This window comes from Mizuhopecten yessoensis, unplaced genomic scaffold (assembly GCF_002113885.1).
Source record: "Mizuhopecten yessoensis strain PY_sf001 unplaced genomic scaffold, ASM211388v2 scaffold10603, whole genome shotgun sequence".
NCBI classification, from domain to species: Eukaryota; Metazoa; Mollusca; class Bivalvia; order Pectinida; family Pectinidae; genus Mizuhopecten; species Mizuhopecten yessoensis.
In genome coordinates, this window is record NW_018408629.1 from 323,705 (window position 1) to 347,576 (window position 23,872).

At 35.3% G+C, this 23,872-nt stretch overlaps 1 protein-coding gene across 2 annotated transcripts in view; it reads left to right on the plus strand.

Moving 5' to 3' along the window:
- Positions 1–23,872, plus strand: part of LOC110461337 (beta-adrenergic receptor kinase 2-like) — a 119,116-nt gene that overhangs the window by 18,085 nt on the left and 77,159 nt on the right. For both annotated transcript variants that reach the window (XM_021514774.1, XM_021514775.1), the window contains exon 3: positions 20,432–20,505. In XM_021514774.1, the coding sequence (XP_021370449.1) occupies positions 20,432–20,505 (74 nt within the window). The remainder of the gene's footprint in view (positions 1–20,431; positions 20,506–23,872) is intronic.

Below are 23,872 nucleotides of genomic sequence, written 5' to 3' on the forward strand. Positions count from 1 at the left end.
TAGCTACCTAGTACATGGAACTAGTCTTCGGACCCTGACACGTACTGTTCCTTTCAGTCAGTGCAACGGTCTTTGCTATCCTATGCTGCCTCATGGTAATGTTGCTGGTTAGTGAAAAAACGGTAACAAAAGCTGGGTGTGATAGTCTTACCAGGTAATCCTGGTGTGTCCTCTTTACATCTGTTGAGTTCATATATAGACCTAAAATGCATGTGCATTATTTTGTTGACAAGTTCAGATGGCCTAACCAGTGCAAGACATTTTAGTGTTGGGTTGTATTTGAAGGTTGAAGGTAACCTTAATCTAGATAAATATCTACAACACAGACAGAAAGCATTTAAAAAACATTGACATTAGATATAGATAGCTATAGGGAGTAAGGACACCAAATTAAGATTGTTACAATATTTCACCTACTAAGTGCCCTGGGTGCTTATATTAAAGATCCTTTGCATTGGAAACAAATTTCCAACATAACTGTAGCTTTGATCAATCATTTCTACAAAGAAAATCATTCCTTTTATCTATTTTACGGGGGGGGGGGAATTATAAAAAAAATATTCTATGGCAATGTTCCGAGTGTAAAAATGCAATGATCATGAGTCCAACCAGTATTAGGACCCTGGACCTCATTGGCCCTGTTGGTCTTAAGTTTTGTTAAAAAAACAAAATAAAGGGAAGGTAACTATGTTGAAAAATTAGAGTGATGTTTAGTTTCATGATTTGCCTGCAGTGGGACAGGTATCCTATAATTATCTCATTCACCCCTGAAATAACACAATGAACTATTCATTGACCTTTGAATTGGAAGAGTTCAAATGAGTCCTTAGGGGCGAATGAGTTAATTGGCAATTTAGGAAAATAAGAATGATTGCAAAACTTTCCATAATAGCCATTATAGACATTTTTTCAAGTAAGTTGGTAAATAATGATAAAAAGATGAGTTGACGGAGCAGAAATCGGGATGGGGTTGTTTATAAAGTATAAGGTGGTTCTAAAAGATCCTATATGGTATTATATACTTGTAGATCACTGATTCGTCTCTCTGTATAGGTTTAAATAGTCGAGGAATTTTCGGGAGAAACTGAAGCGATGTTTAGACTGTTTGTTTGTATGACCATTGGTGTCTGGACTACATTTTCTGAATACTTATAAGATAGTGTTCAGTTAAACTTCAGTGGGGTTCGAATTCATGCATCATCATTTCAGTGGGTGTACTTCAATTTTTCTGGGATCATGTATTTCTCAAAGAGGTGAAGGTCATCAAAGTTCATGTCAGAGGTTGTTTTTGTTAATTATGTACTTTGTGAAGGGGATAAATACATTTTTGAAAACATTTTCAAAAATTATGTCAATGGTGTTATTTATGTACTTTGTAAAGGGGATAAATACATTTTCAAATATTTTCAAAATCTATGTCAAAGATTGCTACATTCAAATATCTGAAATATTTGCATATCTGCTTAAATTATTGCATTGTTGTAATTTTATAGTTTTTTGCTCATAGTTATCAAAATAGATAGGCTCTAAAAGTTTTGGTCTTGAGATATTCAGTCTGAGTAACAGAGTGAGATTTGTGATGAGGGAGGGTTCACGAAGTCAGATGTAGTACTGCTGACTGGTGGATAATCCAAGCTTATAGATTCTGTTTAGTTTATTTAGAAATTGGATATATACATATACATATACTGGGTCAAACCAACAGTCTGATAGTCACAGGTTGCTGTGTGTTATGATGATGGTGAAGTAGGGAGGAGCAGAAAATGGACGGAGGACCTTGTCTACTTTTTTTGATCGACCATGAAAAACCCCGACCATACTTTAATATGCCTATAGCCGATTACACAGACAGTGTTTGGGAAGGATTTTTTGGTTGTTGCTTATGGGCAACTGAAAAGTGCCACCGTGGGGAACATAGAAATTGTCTCCCTTTGTAAAAACTCTTATTTTATTGAATGACAATATAGAATTTGTTTCAAGTTGACATACAGAGTTGTATTCACCAAAACATGGTGACTTCGATCTTATATTTGATCTTTGATTTATATTGCATTAAGAATTTGTCTTGAACATTTATCTTTGTCAAAATAACACGCACGATTATCAAAGTTGGTTTCCAGGATCATCTTAAGGAGGTTGCTGTATAGTGCATCATGCGCGAGAATTGGATCACTATGACCTATATGGGTTTTTAGGTCACCTGAGCTTTAGCTCAAGTGACCTATTGCTATCCGTTTTCGTCCGTCGTCGTCCGTCGTCCGTCGTCCGTCGTCCGTCGTCCGTCGTCCGTTAACATTTTACATTTCAAACTTAAAGTCAAGTTCTGCTGGGCCGATTGAACTGAAAGTTGATAGGAATGATCGCCTCATGGTCCTGACAAAGTGTTGTTATTTTTCGGGTCGATCAGAAATCCAATATGGCCGCCACGGCCACCATTTTGAAAACCTATTTCAAACTTAAAGTCAAGTTCTGCTGGACCGATTGAACTGAAAGTTGGTAGGAATGATCGCCTCATGGTCCTGACAAAGTGTTGTTATTTTTTGGGTCGATCAGAAATCCAATATGGCCACCACGGCCGCCATTTTGAAAACCTATTTCAAACTTAAAGTCAAGTTCTGCTGGACCGATTGAACTTAAAGTTTGTAGGAATGATCGACTCATGGTCCTGACAAAGTGTTGTTATTTTTCAGGTCAATCATAAATCCAATATGGCCGCCACGGCCACCATTTTGAAAACATATTTCAAACTTAAAGTCAAGTTCTGCTAGGCCGATTGAACTGAAACTTTGTAGGAATGATTGACTCATGGTCCTGACAAAGTGTTGTTATTTTTCAGGTCGATCAGAAATCCAATATGGCCACCACAGCTGCCATTTTGGTAAACTATTTCAAACTTAAAGTAAAGATCTACTTGGCCGATTGAACTGAAACTTTGTAGGAATGATCGAATCATGGTCCTGACAAAGTGTTGTTATTTTTCGGGTCAATCAGAAATACAATTTGGCTGCCATGGCCGCTATTTTGCTACTAAGTTCTAATAGGCCGATCTCACTTAAAATTGGTCTAGGAATGATCAGCTCATGGTCCTGACAAAGTTAAGTTAACATTATACTATTTTTTACTCAAATTGGTACATATTTCAACAACAAAAATAAATACTATAGACTCAGGTGACCGTTAAGGCCCATGGGCCTCTTGTTTACCTTTGACTTACATATTCTTTATATATATAATATAGCTACATACAAATAAGAATGTGTCTTGGGTATTTCTTCTCTACGATAACACACATGATCCTGAATCTAAATGGAGTCACTCTGACCTACTTTTTAACCTTTGTCTAACAATACATTTGATTTGCAATGAAGAGGAGAGCTTTTATAAAATGATGCCATGCATGCCCTGGTTATGATGACTACAAGAAACACTATAAATAAATCTCATTTTTCTAGCCAGCTTTCTATACCAACACACAGCTAGTGGAGCTAGGCCATTGGCACTTCTCACTAAAATGGTGGGTGGAGGGGATATGTTACATTTGTCGTTCAACTCAACAGATTAAGATATATATTAGAAATATGGCTAACTGTTTCTATGGGAAAGAAATTTGAAGGTTCCTGTCTGTTCTGTAACCTTTTAACATATTGGTTCTTCCAGAAGGAAGCTTTTATTCTGTTCATATAAAGTGATAGTACAGGCAGGTGGAAGAATGGAGGTCTTTTGGACCTAATGTTTGTTGTAAAACATTGGTTTTTGGTTGGGTGAAATTTGCTACACCATTTGTAATTTGGGTACAATAGGGGGTCTACCTCATTCACCCCTGAAGACACATTTGCACTCTTCCAATTCAAAGGATGGAATAGTTCATTATTAAATTTAAGGAGTGAATGAGTTATATTAAGGGAGAGCTGTAAAATAGAGACTTATGGTTTGTATGCTTTAATTTTGGGTCTAACTTAATGCACCATGCAAGGTCATACGAGGGCGGATACTAATGTAACTACTCATTTGTCCTTGATAACCTTTGCCTGTAATGAATTTCTAAGAAATATTGATGCCCTTAGAGACCATCTGTAACTCGATGTGACGAACCACTTGCAGTTGGTTTGGAATATATGGTTTAACATCCTATTTATAGCTAAGGTCATTTAAGGACATTGCTCTGCTTACTTGAAGGAATTTTGATTAACTCATTCATACCTGAAATTTTATATTGAACTATTCCAACGTTTGAATTGGAAGAGTTCAAATGTGTCTCAGATGTGGCCCCTCCATTGATAGACCACCTGTATTAAGAGACCACCTGTACTAAGAGACCACCTGTATTAAGAGACCACCTGTATTAAGAGACCACTTTAGGACTCCCCAACGGTGAAGTCTCTAAATACAAGTTTGACTCTATAGGAAAATAGACAGAGATTCAGTCTGTACAGATTATATATATGAATCATAAAAAGATTGAATTTCTTCATAAACATATATATTATTATCTGTGTTTGTATGTACATTTATGTATGCCCGTGTTTTAACATGTAAAATATATATACAAAGTTGCCAAAAAACATGCAATCTCCGCAGCAAATATTTACATTTCTTTTCCTTGGATCCAAGTGTTTATCAATGGATATAGTTTCGGTAAATGATGTGATAATATGGCCAATATATTTTGCAGAATTCTGTCAAGATTATCTTGGCAGAGGTATTTACCTAGAACATAGATATGAGGAGGAATCTGAAGGGGGTCTGTTATTTCAGTGTAAGATTAGGTACCAGACTCTAAAAGATCACCCTTCTGCATGATGTTATCCATATAGCTATATCACCGTGTTGTATAATATACAGGGAATTAATTTTAGGCCAAATTTAAGGTAAAGCGCTGCATCAGTTATAATGGCAAAGAAGAGTTCTACTCATTTTTTTTAAATTTTGAGTTTACTCCCTCATATACATTGTATAGAAGATGAAGCAACCAAATGAAGTTTTTCTGGCTTAGAGTGACTTCCCCTCTCAAAATTTTCATATTCTTTGCGGCCAATAAATTGGACGCTTGCTTTGATTGTTGTGCTTTCATAATTCCTGTGTATGCATGTGGCAAGGTTGGTGAAGTGTTGGCTTTGCAGTGTTAAGGTCCAAATGTTGATCCCTGCGGGTTTTTTGTTTTTGTTTTTTTGATATTTCTAATTTCAAACATGTCAAACAGCAACCAATCTGTAAAGTTCATGGCAGCATAAAAAAAAATCTGGAATATTTCTTCTGAAAGGAAATTAAACAAATATTTCATAAAAACGATAATTGTAATTATGTGGTTCAACTTGTTGGTATGGTCTTTTACCTTAGTACTATTGAACGTGCATCTACAACTGGTTTCAAATATTCATTCACCTCTTGATATAAATATACCTTTAGCTTATATTAGGTGCTATTATCAGCTTGCTATTTCTGCTTGTTATATTCATTCATCTCTGTTTCGTCCCCAACATGTCAATTATTTAGCCCTCAGTAGATACAATATCATGATCATCATCAAAATCTATTATCACATCCTTAGCAGATATTGTTATCAGTTGGGTTTGTTTATAATAAGAGACTAGTGTTGATATAGACGAGCGGTGGCTGTCGGGTAATACAAGGCTTTCCCAGCAGGCCAGTGGGTTAACCAGAGGCTGTGCCTGTAGAACTTGTCCTCGGTGATGTTGTATTAAAGGTTGATGGTGCTGGATATGTGTTTTCTATTCATTATTGTTCGGACTTATATATATATATATATACAAATATATTGCACCTTGTACACAACTCTGTGATATTTTTAATGAGGACCATCATACAGCTTGTCATGCTAAGTTTGCCAACCGTTGTCATTTGTGCATATTTACGAATAATTAGTGTGGTTAGTTAATTCTGATGGATTAAACGATTAATTTACACCGTAATTACCTACATGTTCAATAAAAAGTCTAAATTCTGTATAAGGCTTTTTTTCTTTCTTTGAGTTTCAAGCTATACATTATGTCTCAACAGCACGATACTCACATGTTTAAACCTAACCTCAATAATGTTAGCCTATAATATGTCCTGCAAGCGGGGGATATAAATTCCACGAATTTGCTTGTTTAAATTATCTAGGCTGTCACAGTTGTATATTTCCCCTCTAAAATCATGTATATTGTTTATGATCTGCCTGACATATGTATATTAACCAGTTATCTAGATGAAATTTTGATAGCAAAACACTTTATACAGAGTACTAATAGCCGATATATAAATAATTGATATGTTTGTAAACCATTTCCTATATATAGGTTGTTACTGATGCATAAATAAATGATAAATAAAATGGTTGGGTTTTGATACCAGCTGGCACATACATGTACATGTGTAAATCCTTATATGTACGGGATATACTTGTATGGTCCCCGTATGCATACAACTGCAATAAACTGCAGCTCTCCATTGGAAACAGGGTTTTTTTCCCAGCAGGACTATCACTTTTAACTTACTCACCCCTGAAATTTCATAATGAACTATTTCAACCTTTGAACTGAACGAGTTCAAATGTCTTCAGGGTTAAATGAGCCAATAAATTATTTCTAAAAGAAAACCATACCTTTCAGGATGTTTAAACAAAATACAATCATTCAGCTGGATTAGACCAGGGCCCGTATTCATGAAACCGCTCTTGTGCTCAAGCATGGATTTTGTGCTCAAGCCGAATTGCTTGTTCCCGCTATAAATTAATAAGAAAATCCTAATTGTTAATGATCTGAGTAATCATTTAAGAGACTTAAAGAAGAAAACTGTTTTCAATGTTTACATTTGACTTTTTGATCGTTTGACATGATTTAAGCGAGTTACAAGAAAGTTGGTCTGAACACAGAATCCATGCCTGAGCATGAGAATGGTTTCATGAATATGCCGGCCTAGGATTCAAACCCTGGACTTCAGATTGAAAGACTGTGCGCTTAAACTCATTCACCCCTGAAGACACATTTGAAGTTTACAACTCAAAGATTGGAATAGTTCATTATGAAATTTCAGGGGTGAATGAGTTATCCGACTGAGCAATATTTGGTCAACAGAAGTGTTCTAATCCAACTGTGCTACACAAAATTAAGGGGAGGCTACTGTATATAAACAAAAAAACAGTGCAGATGTGGTGAAGTCCCAATTGTAAATGTGTGGAACCAACTCCGAATGTGTTGAGACAGGAAACAGATGGCTTGTAATATTTTCATTACAGAACAGAAGTGTTCTAATCCAACTGTACTACACGAAATTAAGGGGAGGCTACTGTATATAAACAAAAAAACAGTGCAGTGGAACGTTAACAAGGGTCTTTAACCTAGTATACATGCCTTTGCATTATTGATGAATGTACAAGGTATGTAGAGTATGTAGAGGCAGGCTTCAGCAAAAGATGTGTTGCATACATATTTGCTATTAAAACAGTTAATATAACATGCTTCATCTGGGCTCAGCTGACCCTTGTCACTTAGGGGATAACCCCACGGTAGTTTGAGATTTGCGGCGGTACATTATGATTATACTGTTGCTAATTGAGTTTTACTGGCGACAGTGACAGAGGGGAGCCAGTAAAATGGATATTTGTGATGGTATAGTCATGATATAGATCACAAATCTCAAAATACCGTAGGTTTATCCCGTTCCAATTCATACAACATATAAGCTAAAATCATTGAAAGATATGACGATTATAAGATGTTTCTGTTTAAAAATGTCTGGGCCTCTCTGCCATGGATTGGTAACGTTAATAAAAAAATAAATATGTTGAGGTCAGTTGGGGTCATTGACAATATTAACAATCGCCAAACAGGCTTCAAATGCCAATGAGAATTTTGTGGATGGTGTATAATTATATTGTCGTTATACCCTCACAAATTATTTTGACCAGTCAAATGCCGTGTTACATTTCAAATGAATTAGAATTAAAAATTTCAGAGGTCAGATAATATATATATCTTCTCTGAAATTTGAAAGGTCAAATGCACTTGTTCTTTTAGAATCAAGAGTCAAAGCTCAAAAAACATACTGCCAAATACCCTGTTACAATGGTAATATGTAAACGAAATCTGTTAAAATTCAATACAAAATTTGCAAAATTAATTTCAAGATGGTGTTAATATGATTACATAAATTACTCGGACACATCAATGCAGCCAAGGGAAGTTGTTGTTGATTAGGAATGAAGAGGAAGTAAGCTGTGTTACCGTTGACGTGTGTTCCATGTCATGGAACCTAACAAATGTTGTTTTTAACATTCCAGAGAACTTAACATTAATGAAACCCAAATTTCCTGCATTCATTCATTGACAAATTTTTGTTTCTAAAGCAAAGTTCTTAAGATTAACACAGTTCTACTTCTGTGTAATAGCTATAGGGCCAGGTGCTGAGGAAATCATGTCTTTTTGATGGTAAATGTATACATGGTTGTTTGATAGTAAATAGTAAATGGATACATGGTTGTTTAGTGGTAAATGTATACATGGTTGTTTGATAGTAAATGTATACATGATTGTTTGATGGTAAATATATAGTATGGTTGTTTAATGATGTATACATGGTTGTTTGATGGTAAATGTATACATGATTGTTTGATAGTAAAAACATACATGGTTGTTTGATGGTAAATGTATACATGGTTGTTTGATGGTAAATATATAGTATGGTTGTTTAATGATGTATACATGGTTGTTTGATGGTAAATGTATACATGAATGTTTGATGGTAAATGTATGCATGAATGTTTGATGGCAAAAATGTCCCCTGACTGCCTATACCACAATATGGGGTTGGATAAACATAAATGAAATTTTTAAAAATTGTACAAAAATTAAATAAATTCTGTCATTTTAATTTCATTAAAATTATAACTCTCTGTTAAAACCCTAACTCAGGCCATTAAGGCCTCAATCTGTTTGTCATTATATTAGCCCTCCCCTCCGAGTTTACAGACCAACTGTGAGGGATAATTCCATGCTGTAAATATTTAATGTTATTATCTAAAATGGATTTTCCACTCTTGGTTCATCATACACAAAATCTGGTATGCTATTTATTTGCGTAATGTGTATTTAGGGACTGCAGTCTACAGTATTCAAACCAAATTTTGTGAAACTCCAGAGATATAATTAATAACCATGTATTTGTCTCTTTTCTGAAAAATCTTTAACAATGTCTTCAATGTGATATACATGTTCATTGTGTCAAGCATAATGCTTATGAAGCCTTCTAGATTTACATGTACATGAAACTTGCTACAAATTGTCATTACTTCATATAACTGTAAATGCCAAATTTGAAACAATACAATAAATCGGCCATTACAGACCATACTGACATATATATAAATACAACCAAAACATCAACTGGAACAACTCCAAAGTGCTTAAAAGAGAGGACAACTAGGTAAATCAAAGAATCCCTCTGGATTAGGAAGGACTTATCTATGAATCTATGAACAGAGATGAGGGGGGGGGGGACACCCGCTGAGTCATCTTTATGATCCCATTTTAAAATCCACTAAGGGGCGAAATGGGTTAACATATTACCCGTCCTTCTGACTGCCTGCAGTATTAGAGTGTTATTTGAACGAAATGTCTTGATATTTTCTGACAGCTGACTTTACTGACTCAGCACATTGTGGTGTAGTGAGTTATTTTCAGCAGTTTAAAGTTGAGATGGTGTTCATTTACACTCTGTGCCTGACATATGAAACAGACCTTTTTGAAAGCTTTTAAAATAAGTTTTCTTTTACTGTTTGTGTTCAAAACAAACATTTATTATGCATACCAAACTGATGAATCTCATTCCAAATTCCAGTTAATGTACTTAGCAAATGATTGTTATTTTGACGTTGTTTATGGGCAGCAGGATAGGGTTTAATACATGTACTATATATATATATTTACAGCATAACTTACAATTGTAGTTTAAGTAGCGGAACCAATATTGGGTATAATAATTCTATCAAAACATATGCTAATCACTTTACTATAAATTCATTTCACTATACTTTATGACCATAATAGTTTTCATCTCATTTGATACACGTCTATCATAAACCAGTATTAATGGATGGCATAATGATTTTAGTGTTCTGAAAATAATACGAAGACTTTTCCGTTACAGGGGTTGTTCAGAGGTAAAAAGTGGCACTTTTTAATATGGTCGGTGGTATATATGTGTTGCACAATAGTATTTCACAGGATAGAATATGTTAAAGAGATGGGATTTTATGGAAAAAAAATAAACAAAAGATGTGGTGAAGTCCCAATTGTAAATGTGTGGAACCAACTCCGAAGGTGTTGAGACAGGAAATAGATGGCTTGTAATATTTTCATTGATATATATATTCAGCATGTATGAAAACCTTAATAGCTCCGCTTTCTTGTTTCTCGCTTTCTTTTGATGTGAATGATACTGTACTTGGTAAATAAATAATGTCTTTACCTAGAATTAAAACAAAATCAAATATCTATGTTTTTGTAATCTCTAAGCTCATCTGTTGGTATACGTAGCTGCAGCAGTAATGAGATACAGACAAGTACAGTTACGGTATATAATATTTTATCTGATGAAAAAAAAATGATTAATTGGAATTTTCATCTGGCAAATAGATCTGATTTTTACTCTCCCATATTTTCACCTGATTTTCTCTTTATGCCTGAATTGATTAGACTGATGGGCTATTTCTCAGCATTACAATACTTAAAATGCCATCAAGGAAATAATAAGTCACGGTAGTTTTGTAATGTGCATGTACATCTGCGATCAATAATCTTTACTGTGAGAATGAATCTGTGCTCTAGAAATTGGACATTTTATGATACACATAGTTGTATAACACATTCTTGTTCGGTGATATTTATTCCATTTACTTTAGCTAAAAATATGAGATTTTCTCTGAGTTAAATTTTTATCTTTCCTTAACATACTGATACTAATAATATTAAAAGAAGGAACAAAATTACGGTGAAAAACATCCCATACACCTCAAGGAATGTTATGATTGGTAAAATTTCATGAACCTATAGTGTCTTTCTGGACAATATTTGAAATTTTGCTTTATATAAGTACTTCTGAATACAGAAAAAAATAGAAGATTTTTTTTTAAGATTGGGTAGAATCCTATCTATTCCCATGGATGCCTCTGTATACGTAGGTAAGATGTACTTTAGATCGATCTGTACTTTATAGTTGTCTGAGTCATAAATCTGATGTTTTATAGACTAGGTCTATATATAGACTCATTGCTTAACTGTGATGCTGTATTTGACTTAATTTCACACCTTTACAAGTCATTCAACTCCGATTTGATACGACACACTTTCCGGCCATAAAATACATGGACTTGTACATGTAATATACCTTGAATGCAAAGCTTTATTAACTCATTCACCCCTCAAGACACATTTGAACTCTTTCAATTCAAAGGTTGGAATAGTTCATTATGAAATTTCAGGGGTGAATGAGTTAAGGGCATATATATACTGTGCTAATTATTGGTCAAACAGTTATTGATGCTGCCTTTTTGTACCTGTTGACCCAGTTCAGGAATAACCTGTTAATAAGTGTACATTATATGATAGAGCTTCTCTTCTATATTTTCCAATAGGATATATAAACAACACAAATACAAAAACTGTATTTCCCAGCGACATAGACACTGACCGATGTTTATTTACAATCACCACGATAAGCACAATTATACACAATAATGTACATCTCACACACAAACATATAACTCCTAACCTATTAATCTCAATATAATAAACCCCCTTTTAAAATTAAAAAATACATGTGCGCTTGCTGTAACCTGTGTCACCTGAATGACACGTATAGGTAACAACCCAGCCCAATACCACCAATAGCACCACCTATTCGCGTATCTCATACCAAAGAGAAAATAATTGCATCCTCATTCCTACCGTCAACTGGTTGAAATTATATTTATCCATATATATATAAGGCTCACCATCACCTTGGATGTATTTCGCCTAATTAATTTGTTGAATGAGTCCGCCATGTTCCAGATAATGGTCATTGACCACTTACAAAGCTTATATACATTGTAAACAGTGTCATCTGGAAGACAATCCTCGAAACTGAAAACGATGCAATTTTCAGCAATTTTTTCTATATAAAATCAAAATGTTGAAAACAGGAATGCTAATTTTAATGTTGATGGACGTGGAGCCCCATGTATATGTCCCCCAGCTGGGATGATTTCTGATCAGGTTTACTTATAATGAGTCAGGCAGTTTTTACACAGGTAAATAAAGCTGAGATAATTAAACACCTTTAACCATGATTTTACTTCAATTCATTAACCCTTCACAAAACTCCAAATACAAATAGATATAGCTAGAACAAATAGTTACTTATGGAGGACAAGTCCTAACAAAACTATGGTTTTACAAGCTTTGGAGGGAAATATTATACCCTGGAGCTTCAGAGGAAGCTTTGGAGGGAAATATTAAACCCTGGACCTTCAGAGGAAGCTTTGGAGGGAAATATTATACCCTGGAGCTTCAGAGGAAGCTTTGGAAGGAAATATTATACCTTGGAGCTTCAGAGGAAGCTTTGGAGGGAAAAAGTATACCCTGGAGCTTCAGAGGAAGATAAAGTCCTCTACCTATTGGTCTCAGAGGCTACAGTATGAAGTTGATACAACACTATATGTGTGCTGCTTATATAGTAGCCCACCAGTTGGACATTTATTAGTTTTGTGGTAGAATTCAGGAATACAGATGTGGTCAACCAAAAAAATTTGGCCAAAGTTTAGCTGTATGATACATCATACTATATATACAGTATAGTCTGAAGAGGACAAATGTGGGTTAAGGCTTTAGAAAACGAAAAACACCAACAGAGGAACATCCAATTAATACTTGTTTAAGTGTTTGTTAAGAATATGATAAAGATTTCCAGTATCTGGATTGGTTTATGAGGATGTTCAAATATAAAAAAAGGTGTTTGATATGCATCTAAGGCAAGGGGTAAAAGTAAGAAAGAAAAAATAATGTTTCCAGATACTTTTGACATTCTTAATTCTAAGCATACAGATTGTAGGTCAAAGAGCACTTCGTAGCTTACAGTAAGCAATTAATATAGGTCTGAAATGTTGTCTCTATAATCGCTTTGAGTAAAATAAATTTCCCTATATTTACTAGATATATCTACTGTTAATTTTTTTGAGGGCTGAAATTGAACACAACAATTTGTTTCACCTATACCTTATATTGTAAATTGTAATTAGTTTGCCTTGTTCATTGAATTGCTCAAGCTTGAATTTCTTGCTTGGTCCAAGTTGCTGTGCCAGTTAATCTACCTCATCCTGACCAGTGTAACTTCCTTTCTCTATTTGACCTAATTGTAACTTACAATTGCAGATTGCCCAAACTTCTCTTGCCCATTGCATGCCACTTTTTCTCTATTTACCTAATTGTGACTTACATTGGGGATGCCCCTCCTCCAACTTCTTTCAGCCATTGCCTGTTACTTGGTTTCTCTATTTTTCCTAATTATAACTAAATAAGCAGATTGTCCCCAACTTTCCTTGCCCAACACAATTTTTTTTCTCTCTATTTTACATAATTATAACTTGCTTTGAGATTGCCCCGCTAATTTACCTTACCTTACACATGACTTGCCTTGTCCAATAGCAGCAAACTTCCATTTCATATTGCCCCTATCTTTACCTTGCTCAAACTGATAGTCGGTATAGTGTTTGGAAGCTTGAAGTCTTAATACTAATACAATGATGTTTAATTGCCTTTTGTGCTGGTATGTGTTTAAAATTAAAGTGCACATGGGTGTTCAATATTTGTGCACACAGAAAAATTCCTTGACATGTTTCCTTGAAATGAATTCGAGCAACTATTCAGCCCTTATGGAAGGCATGCAGTGTCTTCCAAGTGTTAACTATTGTGAATTACAGAAAATTGTTATTTACAAGGCACTTGAGAGCTGCTGCTGTTACCAATACAGAAAGAAAATTTGAGAAAGTTTGTTTCGGAAATGGGGGTTTTGTTTCCAGAGAATAAGGGCGGTGTATAAGGATGTCAAGGTTGAAATTTTTACGTTTTTTCTCGTAAACACTTGTATTGTTGCTAAAAGTGTTGAAGTCAAATGCAGGCTGGAGTCATGATGAAACGGCAGTGCTTTAGCATTACAACAGTTAGTAGTGTGTTTTGCATTCTATGAATTTTCCAGCTGTTTGCTTCTTGCTGTTGAAAATAAGAAATTACTACAAGGGACTCCAACCAATGTATATATTGAAATGTTTAGGACATTTGTGAAAAAAGGCAATGTGTTTTTGAAAACATCCTTTAAAAAATACAAAAATTTCAAGGTTCTCTTTCGGTTGGGGGAGAGAGAAGTTGAGGGGGGTGGGGGTGGTATTGTATTTCTATAGCCATGTGTTCTTTCTATATCTCATTTGGATAAAAAATATAGAAAAATAGATGGAATACAAAAACGTCTATTTTTGTTTTGGCTTTGCTTTACATCAGGACAATATATCTGCTATGGTCATGTAGGGACGGGCCAGGTTTTGGTGAGGGAGCTGGTAAACTGGAGTACACCAAGAAAATCCACTGACCTTTGGCCAGTAACTTGTCACTGACACACATGGGAGTAGGCCTTTTACCTGCAACCCATGCCAGTTGTGGAGGGCTAGCGATCAAAGATAGTCCGACATCTTGGAATAATGTATTAACCCTTTCACCCCTATGTAACTTTAGTAAACTCTACCATGCATTGATCTGGGGGAGTCCATTATGGTCCATAGTTGTGAAAGGGTTATAATCACTTGCTGAATTGCAAATGATTTTTAGAATGATTATTGGTATTTAAATTCTAGGCTTTGCTTTCATTTTTACCTATTTCATCGTGCTGCCACACAATTTTCCGAATTTCTCAACTGCAATGTTATTCTTAGCAGCATATCGCTTCAATGTTAGCTACCTTCCATGACATACATGGAAAAAATACATTTAGACTGAAGAAATGTCCAAAAAGTTTGAAGTGCTAACATTTTATAAGGGTAGCTAAAGTTATTTGTAAACAGCACACTTTTATTCTAGAAATGGATTAACTTCATTTGTAATGCCACCAGCTGAAAATGTCCACATGTGGAGATACACAAGGTTGCAATAGGCTTGTGTTGCCTTGTGCCGAAAGCAGAGAAAATCCAATGATGTATTTATTCCCAGGAAAGAACATGCTTGTAGGTTTTGATGATGATTCTGCGGGCTTGGTTATTTGCCTGCCCAGTCAATTACCGACCACTGTTACTGTCTGTTTAATGGGTGTTTATGGGAGTATTTTACAAATCTGTCTGAGGACTGTGGTCATTGTGAAATCAATAAGATATCTAAGCACTGTGGAAATAGTTGTTACCAGTTTTACCCTTAGCTTAATTACAATTAAGTCAATTAATTTGGGAGAGAAAGGGGGGGGGGGAGGTGGGGGGTGGTCAGATATAGTAGTATGTCTGTCTGTCAAGTCAATTAAATTGGGGGGGTGGGGGTAAGTAGCTCAAAGGAGGTGACAAATATGAATATATTAGCCAAATGTCTGCACATTTTCAGAGTGATTTCCCATTCAGTCTACCATCTGTGTGAACCGAATCTAGCCTTGTTTCAATGGCAAGGGCTCATTTCTACTGGAATACTGCCACAAGTAATGGTTGGTTAAGAGAGGTTCTGCAATATTGCCATTAGTGATGGTGAATTTAGACAGGTTCTGTTGTAATTTCGGCACAAGAAATGGTCAGTATAGACAGGGTCTGCTGTAATATTGCCACAAGAAATGGTCAATGTAGACAAATTTTACTTTATCACACAATTTATTTTAATATTTATAGACAGATTCACATACATTTAACAGCAGGCAGCCATCTCCTCTGTCAGCTATTACAGAGATATCAAAAGGTGACTTCATCAACAACAGATAAAGCACTTTACAGCAGCCAACAGATACATACTGTACATATATGTCTATAATCAGGGGTGTCTGGTCGAGAATGATTCATTACTGGTCTGATCGAAACACACCATACATAAACATATACCACCAGCTACAACAAGAATACAAAATTCCCTGATAATGGTGACACTGGGCACATACAGATGAAATGTCTGTACAATAAGAATACAAAATTCCCTGATAATGCACTGTGATAGTAAATACATGTGTACCTGGTAATACCTGTCTGTGATAGTTAATACATGTGTACCTGGTAATACCTGTCTGTGATAGTAAATACATGTGTACCTGGTATGATGACACTGGGCACATACAGATGAAATGTCTGTACAATAAGAATACAAAATCCCCTGATAATGATGACACTGGGCACATACAGATGAAATGTCTGTACAATAAGAATACAAAATTCCCTGATAATGGTGACACTGGACACGTACAGATAAAGTGTCCATATACAACGACACATACAAAATTCACTGATAATCGTGACACTGGACACAGATGAAATGTCTATACAACAAGAAAACAAAATTCCCTGATAATGGTGACACTGGACACCGATAAAATGTCTATACAACAAGAATACAAAATTCCCTGATAATCGTGACACTGGACACGTACAGATAAAGTGTCCATATACAACGACACATACAAAATTCACTGATAATCGTGACACTGGACACGTACAGATAAAGTGTCCATATACAACAAGACATACAAAATTCCCTGATAATGGTTACACTGGACACCGATAAAATGTCTATACAACAAGAATACAAAATTCCCTGATAATCGTGACACTGGACACGTACGGATAAAGTGTCCATATACAACAAGACATACAAAATTCCCTGATAATCGTGACACTGGACACGTACAGATAAAGGGTCCATATACAACAAGACATACAAAATTCCCTGATAATGGTGACACTGGTCACATACAGATGAAATGTCTGTACAATAAAAATACAAAATTCCCTGATAATGGTGACACAGGGCACATACAGATGAAATGTCTGTACAATAAAAATACAAAATTCCCTGATAATGGTGACACCGGACACAGATGAAATGTCTATACAACAAGAATACAAAATTCCCTGATAATGGTGACACTGGACACGTACAGATAAAGTGTCCATATACAACAAGACATACAAAATTCCCTGATAATCGTGACACTGGACACGTACAGATAAAGGGTCCATATACAACAAGACATACAAAATTCCCTGATAATCGTGACACTGGACACGTACGGATAAAGTGTCCATATACAACAAGACATACAAAATTCCCTGATAATGGTGACACTGGGCACACAGAGATGAAATGTCAGGTCAAAATTCACAGAATATGTTGACACCAAACACACAGACAACCAGACCATTATTGGGTCAAACTTCACTGATTATATTGACACCAAATAACACACAGACAATCAGGCCATCATTAAAATTCACTGAAAATTTTGACACCAGCTGACCGTAAGGCCAAAATTCACTCAAAATGATGACACCAGTCAGCAGGGACACCTATATATATAGACCTACTTTTTACAGACAAAAGTTCACTGACAATGTTGATACCACGTACACTTGTAAGCCAAAACTTGCCGATGGTGTCATGGCCAGATCTCCGTGTTGCCTACTGTTTCTGCCACTGTTGTCGAAATTGATCGAGTATCGGTGTGGACATTTTGTCAGCCTTGCCTGTTGTGAGGACTGCAGCTGTCAAAGCTAATGAGTTCTCTGTCTGTATTCCGTGTTAGCTTCCTTTGATATTAATCTATTAGGTGGGATTAATATTTTCTGCTTGAATGGATCACTTCAAAACTCATCTGCCATTGTCACGGACGGAAACATTTTCTGAAATATTGATAGATTCTAGATATGTTTGGAGGATGGTTTCGTGCTTCAGATCTTTAGCCAATTCAACTGACAAGTACATGTACTTATGAATTAATTTCCCTGCAGTATCCTTCTGTTGTTCAATCAGTTTGTCCATGAATGCTTGTCCTATTTATCCAACTATACAATTTATGTTACAAAAGGTTTGCCTTACTCTAGATCTAGAAATCAGTTCCTTGGTTTCTTGTTAAGAATCCCTGTACCGCTGCCAAAAACTGAATCTACAACGGTGTTCCGAGTGGAAAAATGCAACAACTGGCCAGACTAGGATTCAAACTCCAGACCTTGGATCACTTAACTGTCATTCTTATCATCCCTAGCCTAACTCAGCCATAGTTACATCCTAAATGAATAATTGTAGATGAAAATGGCTGTAGAACTGTCTAGTGGTTTGCCTTCAAACGGTCCTCATATGACCCTGGCTGTTGTGAGAATGTTAAAGAGGTCACAGTGACCAAGTTTTAGTGTGAAACACACACTTTCCCATTCTGTACATATATACATTAAACTCCAAACAAACAAAACAACTTTTTGTCTGCAGTGTGACAGGGATCCATATATAAGTCATTTAGATATTTCTGTCACCCACTACTGTAGGCTAATTATAAATGTTAACTCATTCACCCCTGAAGACACATTTGAACTCTTCCTATGCAAAGGTTGGAATAGTTCATTGTGAAATTTCAGGGGTCAATGAGTTAATATATCATTGTCATTCATGGTACCAGCAGTCTCAACTTGTCTGATGGAGAACATCAGATGAATCTGTCATCAGAATAGAGTGTTTTGAAAGTCTCGTAATAATTACGCAATGTAGAAGTTTTTCTTAGAAATGTGAACAACAATGTATTAAGCAATGTATGTGTGTCCTTGTGGTAGTTTTAAGTGCTTCCTGATAAAGTAATATACAACAATACTCACAATTTAAATTCACAGAAAGAATAGGCCTGCTCTATCTGACAGCATGTTACAATTATATCTCCTTTGGAGATAAGTTAAAGCAACTAAAAAAGGTCGCTTTCAAAATAAGTTTTCTCTTGGGATTTTACCTGTTTTAGATACGCATGTCACCTGATAGGGGAGCATGTGTACTTCCCGTTGATGCAGAAAATGGAGTTGCAGCAAAAAACTACATGCAAAAAAAACTTGTTTGCGGTTGGAGACTGAATGTCTATCAACAGGGTATAAATATGTACTTTAAGAGTCAGTAGGTATCCCTTTCTTGAAGGATGTGAAACTGCAGCCGTTTTGTCCCAAGGTAAATCAATGGTTAGACGAAGTTGGTTTGCCAGCGATTTACTTTAACACCGGACGTATATGTGACCTCCAAGTCATGACTTTTGTTTTGGAAACTTGTATCTCAGAAATGACTTATATATTTTATTGATCTGCTGTCCCTATTGCAGCACTTGGGACCTATATGTTTGAAAGGACACGTCTGTTTGACTTCTAATTTTCCAGGAAATTGTTGTTTCATTTCTGAAGTTTCTAAACGTCAAAGAGTCAACAGAATTAAGCCCTGCATGTCTATCATTTCTCTCTCTCCTACCAACTTCTCTCTCTCTCTGTCTACATAGGCACTTATCGTCATGTGACAGTGTTTTTGTTGCTACTCAAGTTGGACTCAATGAAATATTGACTAAAATCTTCTCCTGTTTTATTTGCAGTTTAATTGACCAATCAACATTGCCTGTCCGTAGTAATACTTGTTTTCAGATTTTTGCAAAAGGAGATAAATATGACATTTATACACAAGTTTTTATTGTATTTTATTAAATATCATAATATTGATTGAAATATCAAGGGGCTATGGTGCCCAGAGTGGTTAATATGTCTGGTAGTCTTATATATAATAATCCCTAGCCCTCCACCACTGGCTCACATGTTCGAGGCCTATGTGAGGCAGTCGTCAGGTCTTGGCCGCAGGTCAGTGTTTTTTTCTCCGGGCACCCCGGCACGTTCTTAAATGACCATTCCTGTTAATATGACATAAAACACAAACAAATCAACAAAAAAGTTTTGAAATATCAGCTTGAGCTACATCACTTTAAGCTGGTCCTTCATTGATGGACTATACTTTTTACATAACATAGATTTGCACAAGCTGCAGTAGAAACAACAAACTACATTGAATTTCACAGGTTCCCATGAAAGGAAAAAACAACGTGTTAATTGATGATGTATAAGTATTGAATCTTGACATCATTTTCATTGGGTAATGAAATTGAGTTGGTCTTGAGTAGTTTCAATAGATCTGTCTCAATACCAACTCAAGCCATCACCCCATGAAAAATACATAATTAACTTATGTGAAGACATGAAACCCAGAATATAACAAGATTAACCATAAATTGTGGTACACATATGTAAGTGAGAATGAAATGTATCACAATATTTAATGAATACTACTAATTGTTGCAGCCCTATGATGTAGATTTCACACGTGCAACCTTTAGACTATTGTGTTACTATATTTAGACATTACGTTTTTCTCTTATATTTTTACAGGGTATCTACTGTTCAAAGACTTCTGTGAAAATGTATGTGACGAATCGGTCCCCCAGTTGAGATTCTATGAAGAGGTATGTAAATTTATTTGTTTCACAGTTCTGTACTGATCAACAACAACAACATTACATGTACGTGTATATAAACAAGCAATGATCGATGTTGAGATCTTGCTTTTTGTAAAAACTGTTAAAAAATAACCTCTGAATGACATACTATGTTGTATTTTTTTTTCTAGCATTTAGATTGGATACAGACTCTTAACTCATTGACCCCTGAATACACATTTGAACTCTTCCAATTCAAAGGTTGGAATAGTACATTATAAAATTTCAGGGGTGAATGGGTGAAGATGACTATGCTAAAGGCGAACAAGGCCTGGTGTTGTGTGTTCAGTCCTGATAGTATTGATTCCTGATGTATGATGTTTAATGAGAGATACTGTTTTGTCCGTGGATATACATTGTAGTGTCGAGTGAGTGTTAACAATCACGAATGGAGATATTGCTCGGAAAGTTAACCCACAATAACATTTTGTTTGTGTGGAGAAATTGTTTTACTGTGACAAGATCAGCATTCTAGTGAAGATGTAATTACGATGTACATTTTTAAGGATTTTCGCACCAGTGTCGTGTGTGGCAAAATAAACGAGGAAATCGTAATGTTCTAACCTTTTTTTGCTGTTAAAAGTAACGTGACCCGTACTAGTGTCATTCCAATTGAGTGAGTTAGGAAATAAAATGGAGCAGGGTAGAAATTACGGCCTGAAACGAGTATCACTCACTGTAGACTTATAGATCTATCATCATGTCATTGATTGCTAATGTATTGGTTTTAGAATTACTTAAAGACTAGGATCCAAATTGCACCTTCTGTATTTTTCGTATATTACGTGATAGAATTAGAAATCTGTCGGTTATATATACATACAATTGCAGTGCTCAAGTAAATTTTACAATAAAATTTTCTCACTGGTACTTGATAGAATTAGATATCTATAGATCTGTGGGTCATGCATAAAATTTGCGGTGCTTAAGTAAATTTTACAATAACTTTTTCTCACTCATACTTGATGGATTATTTATTTTGACTCTTACAGTACATGTCCAAATTTAACTCCCCTACAACACAACCACCCTTCCATACCCAGTATATAGCTATAGTGTGTGGACTAGTACACAGAATTTTGGATCTGTGTATAGTTATATTGAATGCACAGACAGAAAAACTTTGTTATACTGCCACCATTTTCCCAGCTTCATTTTGGCATTATAAAGGGATCTGTCAGTTTTTTAGGGACATGTCTGAAGGACTTGTTTAAAGAAAAACATTTGAAATGGAGACCTTGAACTATGCCACCATTTGTCTAGCTTCATTTAAAGGAGCCCTGTTAGTTTATATGGGGAGATGTCGCAAGAAATTGTGGAAAAAATTGAAATAGAAACCCAGAAATACTGTATCCTGGGAAATTTTCACCCTTCTCCAATGAAATCGATTTTCACTTATGGCTAATTTCTCCCTTCCCTTTAATCATTTTGTTTATAATGCTGTTGATATTCACTTACGGCTAATTTCTCCCTTCCCTTTAATCATTTTGTTTATAATGCTGTTGATATTCACTTAGGGCTAATTTCTCCCTTCCCTTTAATCATTTTGTTTATAATGCTGTTGAGTTATATTCACTATAAAGATCAATTGCCCTTCATTAGGGAGGGCGAAAAAGGTGAAAAATGAAACTGCAGCGAAAAGAGGTATGGCGGAAAACTGCCCGTATTTCCCTAAGTCGGCATTTTTGAAAACGGAAAAAAATACTGATGAGTAAATAATCTTTAGTAGCAAAAATGCATGGAATAGATATAAAACCAATTGAATATGAATTTTGGAACTGTTTAGATATTCGGTATTGTTGATATAATACTGCAAATATAGCCATATTCACTATATCTATGAAAGTGAAAGGGTTTCCCAGACTTAAAAAAATACTTTCAATACTTTCCCATCCAAGGACCAACTTTTGAATAAACATTTTGATTCCGTGATGTAATATGCAAAAACAAATCGTATGACGGAAAAGTGGTCCTCCTTTCGGAAAGTGCTCAAAATAATGAAAAACTGGGTTGATCAAGTTTTTAAAACTGCGACAGATGTTTCTTGGGTTAAAGCAGTTTGTATTTCCCTTTTTGTCTATGTCCGATGTAGCCTAATGTGTAACGCAGTTAGCTTGTGACCAGAAAATGTGAACAGTGTAGGTTCGAATCCACATTCAGGGTCACTTTTTTGTTTTTTACTTTTGTTTAATATTTAGGCATGTGATAATTTTCCTTAATTAAGTGATAAATATTTTTCAAATTAATGGAACATTGTATTGATATTTTAATAACATACCTATTGATTTATCTTCTATGGAATCATGTCAACAAATCCCTGTATGCGTGTACAGTACAGCTACGCTTTGTAGTTGAGACATCATTTTAAATGATATTTATGAAATGTTTTACCGTCCAATTGGCACTAGTATTTTCATTTATTATCTTAACGCAAACAAACGATGCCGAAATACAAAATATATGGGATTGGTACAAAGCAAAAAAAATGAAGTGTTATTATCGAAAAGATATTACCGAACATGCGGGAAAATTCATCGTCGAGGCCAGTCTCATTTGTTTTAAATGCAGGAAGACTGCAGCACAAAGTTAGGAGCGCAATACACGTGTAAGACAAGCTATTCGAAAACTACATGTATATGTAATTTTATCATTCCGAGTTAAAGAAAGAACAAAATCAAGATGTGTGTTTTAAAAAAAACAAGTAGCAGCATGATGTAGCAGTAGTAATGAAAACTAAATCCTTTCAAACTTGTTGGTAATGAATGTACGATCTTGTGTTTTATACAGCATAACGCAAAATACGCATCTATTAGTAGCCATGGCCTTGAATTCGTCTGTTTACAATAATCTATTCTTAGACACGGGATTCCGATCGAGCTTCCTGTATAGAAATACCTGAGGACGCGTCATAACAGTGCACTGTTTGGAATTGAAACAGGTGGTGTATATAAAGTATTTTAACTGCACACAAAACGATCCAATTGTCATGGCCTTGGATACCTGTCACAGGTAAAAAAGTACCTAGGTAGACATGTGATAAAAAGACATTATGATGGTCTCATTAGGTAATAGGATATATACTTATATATATAAAGTGAGGATGATCCAATATCAAAAAGGTTAACTCATTCACCCCGGAAGGCACATTTGAACTCTTCCAATTCAATGGTTGGAATAGTTTATTATGAAATTTCAGGGGTGAATGAGTTAATCTTTTTGCAGCGGGACATTTCATAAGAGACAAAACAAATACTGACAGCTAGTTCTATACTTGTAGGTATTGAATACTCCTATATCATATAACACGAAAACACATATGTTGACCTTTAAATAT